The sequence below is a fragment of the Camelina sativa genome, chromosome 5 (genome assembly GCF_000633955.1).
Source record: "Camelina sativa cultivar DH55 chromosome 5, Cs, whole genome shotgun sequence".
Classification (NCBI taxonomy): domain Eukaryota; kingdom Viridiplantae; phylum Streptophyta; class Magnoliopsida; order Brassicales; family Brassicaceae; genus Camelina; species Camelina sativa.
Window position 1 is genome coordinate 30,292,734 of NC_025689.1, and position 6,961 is coordinate 30,299,694.

A 6,961-nucleotide genomic window follows, 5' to 3' on the forward strand; every position below is an offset into this window, starting at 1 on the left:
GTTTTCTTAAAACTTTTTTTTTATTTAATTAAATAGGTCCAAAAAAAAAAAAAAAAAAAAAAAAAAAGCCGAGTTCCAACTTCGCACCTATCATTTAAAGCCGAAGTCCGACTTCGCAAACCTAAACCGAAGTTCTCACTTCGTACTCAGCTTTACTATAAAAGCTTAATGATTGCGAAAACTTCAAACCGAAGTTCTCACATCGAATTCCGTTTAGTTTCGCAAATTCCTATCTAAACCGAAGTATTCACTTCGTACTCAGTTTTACTTACTAAAGTTGGGGGTGCCATTTTTCGAATTATTTAACCGAAGTTCTCACTTCGTGTTCTTCTCTGCTAGTCATCTTTTCAAAACAAAAGATTGTGGAAGTTCAGTTCACATTTCGAATGGCACAACAAAAAATGGAGTGGTCACAACGACCAAAACACTCCAAAGCAATATGAAAATAAATACTACAAACGGGGGGCACCTCGTGCCAAAACAACCCCAAAATTAAAAACTAAGGATCAGGGAGAGCGGGATCTGACGCCGCTTCGGATAGGGCTAGGCCCATCTCTGCGAGCTCCCCTTCCGACCTGGTGTTCGCTAGGTAGTCGTCCGTCCCCTGGTTTGAGATTAGCCCGAGGTTAGTACCAGACTCGTCTATGGTGACACTAAGCGGGTGCTCACTACACAAGAGGTCGGGCGTATCCGCCAAAAGATCAGAGAAGGCAGCAAGGTCGAGATCACGAGGAGTTACCTTCGAAACCTTTTCATCGGCTTCTTCCTCGTCAGTTTTCAGGAGTCCGAGCTCGGCCTCCATGTCTTGGATCTCGCCTCTAGAGATCTCCTCGACCAGCATCCGGTTAGCCCTGATCTCGGCAGCTCGGATCTGGAGCGGGGCTAGTTTCTCCCTTTCTTCGAAGGTGACCTTCACCTCCTCAACCAAGGGGCGGAGAGTTCGCCTCATCGCCTGCCTTTCCTCCCTCCGTACCCTCTCAATCTCGCAGCTGTTGCCAGCTTCGAGTCACTGGTTGCGGAGCTCGATCTCGTGCAGTCTGTTTTTTGCTGCCTTGGCATCTTCCGCCGCCTCAAAGTAAAGGTCCCCTGCCTTCTTCAGTTTGTCGCGAAGGTCTTCATTAGCAACCCCGAGGTCGAGCACATCTACCTCAGCCTTCTTCATCCGAGCTCGGATCCGTTCGGCTTTCGCCAAGGTGTCAGCGTTCTCGGCTTCCAGTCGGGTATATTCCTTAACCTGAGCGTCTAAGTCAGCGATCCTTTCTTGAAGGAGGTGTACTTCGGAAGACGAGGGGGAAGCGAACAGTTGCTCCTCATAGGACGCAACCGAGGAGTTAAACTCGATCATCAGCTGAAAAGATAGCTTATTAAGCGACCGTTGGGCAAAAACAAAAAAAGGGGGCAAAGAGAAACAAAAATATTTACCTCGCCGATTTTATCCGCGAAGCGAAAGAAGTTTGCGCGATTGACCTCGGTCATGTCCGCGAATGCCGGGATCCGAACTCCAGGACGAACGTAGCTCCGCATTAGATCGGCTGGGGACGCAGGAGGGGCTGAAAGATTTTTTGGGCAAGTCATTTCAGTAACAACTACCGAACAGTCAAAGGTATAAAAGTAAATGTTAAGAAAATTTACCTCGGGCGAAAGGACGTTGTTCCTTCGGAGGATTTCGTCCGGAGTCTTTAGGCGGTGGGGCCTCCTTAAATCTCCCCTCCGAGGAAGGACCCCTGTCTTTCGAGCTAGATTTACTTCGCTCATCCCCTGACGGGCCAGTCCGGGCTCGCCCCTTTTCACGCGAAGAGGAGGCGGTCTCAGGCTCCTTCCTCTTCTTTGATGAATCAGTTTGCTGAGAGGAGGCCTCTTCGGAGGATTTCTTCGGTATTGGGGGGGAAGGAGCGACCTCCCGTGGTTCATCACTGGAATCAGCAATGACAATCACGGGGGGGATCACCGGGCCAACAGGATCCCCGGTTGATTCAATACCAAGTTCGGGAGAGCCAGTTGGAGGCGCGGAAGTCCCGCTCACCTCGGGAACGGAGGAGCTGGAGGGATTCTTGCTAGAAATGCGAGCTTTGCCTTTGGCGAGGGCCATCACCATCTGTTTCTTCGCCTCTTTTTCGGCAATTCGGCACGCCCTTTCTTCCCTGTAGTTCATCTCCGAAACGCTTAAGGGCGTGGAACAGACGAGAGAACGCCTTCCGAGCCTCGCCGTGGACTCTCTGATCCTCTCGCAGGAGAAAGAGTCCCAAGCGATCTGTCCCTGGCTACAGAACCTCGAAAAGAACTCCGCAAACGTAGGGCAAAGCAATCCGCATTCGAAGTGGTCTGAAAAGGAAACAGTTAAAAGTGAGACTAAGAAACAAAATTACACTCGAGCTGGACCTAGTAGGAAACGCTAGTCTACCAATTTTCGAGGTCCACTTCGAAACGAACGAGCTCGTGCGATGGCCAAAAGTGAGCTCGTTGACCGGGAAGAAGAAGTAAGATTTTCTCCATTTCTCGTCTTTCTCAGGCAGGTCGTCGAAGACCTTCAGTCCGGAGAGCGGGCTCACGTAGAGTGTACCCTTAGTGCGACCCGTCTTCACGGTGTATACCTGGAGGAAGTCCGCCAGTGATAGCTGGTAACTGAATTCCTCCCCCAGGGTTTGCAAGCACATAACGGTCCGAACGAAGTTCGGGCACATTTGGGGGAGAGCGAAGCCCAGTTCGAACATCATCTTAACGATGAGTTCGGGAAGGGGAAACGACAGGCCACACGCGGAGAAGAAAATCTCGAACGCGCAGCAGTATCCCGGAGGAGGGTTCTCCGGGGACTCGTGGGATTCCGGGAATCTGAGTTCAATCTCAGACGAAATCCCGGTGGAGCCTCTAACCTCGGCCAGGTTCGCCGCCGAGAGAATTGACGGCGGATGAGGGCCAAAAACGCCTGGAATCAGGGGTTTTGTGGGTTTACCCGACGAGGATTTCGGAGGAGACATTCTTTTCCGGGAAGTTAGTGAAGAACGAAGGAAGAGTAAAGGTTTTTTCCGGCGAAAGTAGAGAGGTTTACGGGAGAAAAGAGAGAAAATCTAAGAGCATAAAAACATAAACACGATTGAAGATTAAGGGTGAGAGAGAAGTCGAGGATTACCTTTATACACGGCACCAGAAAGCAATGATTGCCTGGGGAAGTGAAAGGTCTCGCACCGTTTCTTTTCTCTCTTATAACCAACACGCCACCTAGTGGGCCCTGAGGCTTGTTCGGGAAGGCAAATCCCATCATTACCTCAATCAAATCGTGGAGATATGGGGAAATATTCAGTTTCCCGAAATTGATCGCTCGAAGGTTAAAAGTCCCCCGAACTGTTCAGCTCGGGAGACTTGGGGGGCAACTGTTGTACCCACGATCTGCCATCTCGGGTAATAGGCAAGAGGGCCTAGGCCGGGCTTGTCTAATGGGCCGAAAGCATGTTACCGATCGGCCCATCAGGCCCGGAGAAAGAAAGAGAGCGCGGAGACGCTTCATGCTGGTCAGCTCGCAGCTCGGGCCCGGTCAAAGATTCCTGCATTCAAGAGGATTAATTAGTCCGCGCAAATCGTGTCTTATTAATTGTACATTAATTGGGTAATTAATTGGTCGGTATAAATATGTAAGGGGAGTGTCACTTGTAAGGGATCGAACCCTTTTTTCGAAAAAGCAATACAAAATCAAATACTCAAAAACTCTCTCAAATCAGTTCGGAATTACTTAACGGTGATAAGCTCCTCCACAGTTAAATCACTTCGGAAGGAGAAGCTCGTTTTCAGTTCTCACAGTTGTAGTTGTCTCTGCTAGCTACATCTGCTTGAGACTTAGAGACTTGCTTTACATATGGTTCAATTTCTTAGGATATATATACTATACTGTGTTTTTGCTCTGAAAGTTGAAACTGATTGACAATTTAATTTACAAAATAATCTTGTGCATATAGTAGATGCATCATGCGTGTTTCTTGACGTCACCATGTAAAATCTTTTTTAAAACTCTATAAAACTTTATAAAGTACTTAAATTTTTGTAAACGATTTTGAAAAAACCTTATAAATCATTCTCTTCTAGTTATTACAAACAGTAAACACTACTTTGGTCGTGGGCTTTGATTAATTTAGGTCCGTTTATGATATTCCTTAAACCTTTCAGTTAAAAGAAAAAGAAACACAAAAAAAAAAAAAAAAAAATTGAAAATCCCTAAATTGAATCGCAATTAGGGAAGGGAAAGGGATCTCTCTATCTCTGGGCTGTATCGGTGGTGATGGCGTCGTCAAGCGATCCTTCGAAACCAGTAGTAATGGAGAGGAAGAAGAAAGGAGCTCCGATCAAATTCTTGGTGCCTCTCATTTACGCGCCTGCTCTTCCTTTGATCCGCTTGACTTTGAGGCATAAACCAGTTCTCAGAGACCGTCTCTTCGGTCTTGTCCTCGCCGGTGCTTTCGCTCATGGCTTCTATCTTGTGTATCCTCTTTTTGGTTTGCTTTTTATCGTGTCATTTTGGAATCTCTAGTGGATTGTTATAATTTTGTTGGAATGACTAGCTTCTAAAGTAGTGAACTTGTGAAGGAGGCTCTGGGTTTGGAAAAATGCATGTTTTGGGTTTTGGGTTTAGTTAGTTCAATTTGATATGTTAGTTAGCATTGTAGATTGTGAAATGGTTTATTTTCAATCGCATAGAAGAGGAATAATTTAAACCGATGCTTATTAAGGTTTCGCATTGTGATAAGATATGTGTAAGCATAGGGACTTAAGGTAGTGGATCCTGAATTATATCACAGGAACTCATAATATGGTTGTGTAGATAGTGAAATTTACCATTTTTCTCATTTCCTGCATCATGTTTTTGTTGAAGTTTGTTCAATCTGTGTGTGTCTTATACATCTTATTTCTAGAATTGAAACTATAAACCATCTATATACCAATCTGAGGATGTTAAGGAAGTAAGTTGATGGATTCAGATATTCTTAGGTTTCAAAAATCACTTATGATAGTTTTGTAGTGATCATAGTTTGGTATGTTTCTCTTCTCCATGATGTGATTCTTGAAAATTCTTATATACCCTGTCAAGTTCCTGATAGTAGTGAGAGCAAAAACATTTCAGTGAATCTATTGATAATAGTTTGAGCTGATGTTGGTTCCTTTTGTTGTTAAGCTTCGCTTGATATACAGTAGAGTCTGTTATATGGATTTGGAAAGTGGCTACATGAATTTGATAGTTTTGATGATTTCTTTGGAATGTTGTTATTTTGTTTTGATTGTTCCTTAATGATGAAACACAGAACGGATATATATGATCAGGAGAGCAAATGAAAAAAAACTGGGAGTTGCAGCAGCCATTCAACAAGAGCTCTATATTTCTCAGATGTCTTTTTTTTTTTTATTTTTCAGATAAATAAATTTTGCTTTTGGGTTAAAATCTCATGACACATTAATCCATTAGTCATCTTGTGTATCAGCTTCTACATTTTTCAGTCCCATTCTTGGTTTCACATCATTCCAGTTTGACATAGTATGCATTCCACATGAACACATGGTCATGATAGAAACAAAGAATATAATTTATACTAATATATATATATATAAGTGGAGAGACAGAGAGAGGTGGCAGGTGTTTCTGAATTTACACCTCTCTTATGCAAGCAATGATGATGGGATCAACAAGTGCGTTTATATAATTAGAATTGTTTTTTCCTTTAAGATCCTCACTTAGCTCTCACACCACATGTCTCCTCTTTTAATTTTATGACTTGTTCACAAAGTAACGATGGAGAAATGGCACGTGGTGCTGAGATACGAGCGAGAGTGTAAACAAGAAAAAAATGTGGTTGGAATGTTTTGGGATCGTCACGGCTTAGTGAATGTTCTTTTTGGTTTTAAGGTTTTGAAGGCGACACGTATATTTCATGTTACTATCAAAGTCTCTCCCTTTCACCATAGGCCATAGCACTTTATTTTTCTTGTTGTGTATAGAATTTTCTCGTGAGAACATTTTGCAATTATGATGGCTCTTCCGGACCCAAAAAATATCCATATGACCATGTTATTCTTAGACAAGACACACAAAAAGAAAATCTCAAACATTAAAGAAAGACTAATAAGAAGCACACCACCAAAGACACCTAACACCAATTTACAAGCCTTGAAATATTTTTTTTACCAACAATGACAAAAGACAAATTTAGTCGATGTGGTGATGTTCACTAAATAACGTTGTTTTTGAAGAATTTAAAGAACAAAAACGTTATTCTTTAGCGAACATCACTACAGTTAAACCGTCTTGAAGATCTTCAAATTTTTAATTTAAGAAGTATAATGTGAATTAGTTTATAATTATGTGGCAAATACTTATGTTCAGATTTCATTATTTGTTGGTTAACCACGTGTATTTTTTTAATTGTCCAACACACTATCTAATCCAAACCTGAAATATTCCTTAATTTTCTACCCAAAATATTTGGACCATTTCAACGTTAACTTGCCCAATCTATTTCTGTTTGTTGTCCACAAATTGATTTATAGTGTTCGTTTTCGTAAGGGTTAGCGTGAAGACACCCGGTAATGACATAAGTGCTCTCATCACAATCTTTCTAGTTCGGAAAATGAGATCTTAGACGTTTTTTTTTTTTTCTAATTTATAAATGTACTCCATTTAATAGTTTTGTCCTTTAGATGTCATGTGCTGCTATACTTTATTATATTCCCACGAAATTTTGTCCTTTTAAACGCAATATATACGATGTCAAAACAAAAAAAAACTCAACATATATTGCAAAGCTGTAGAATTTTAAATTAATTTTACAAGCGGTCAAGTCAAACCACAACTTACGACATATATAAAAAGTCAACTAAAACTACAATAGAAATATTAAATAGATAATATAAGAACCACATTTCGATATAATATTAACCGCCATTATTATTGAGCAGACAACTACTTGTCATTAAAAAAAAAAAA

General features: G+C 42.0%; 1 protein-coding gene across 1 annotated transcript; it reads left to right on the forward strand.

Annotated features, from left to right (window-relative positions):
• Positions 4,170–5,515, forward strand: LOC104787917. The gene is made up of 2 exons (XM_019246078.1): positions 4,170–4,467; positions 5,286–5,515. The coding sequence occupies exons 1-2, from the start codon at positions 4,268–4,270 to the stop codon at positions 5,314–5,316; spliced, it is 231 nt and encodes a 76-aa protein (XP_019101623.1). The 5' UTR covers positions 4,170–4,267; the 3' UTR covers positions 5,317–5,515.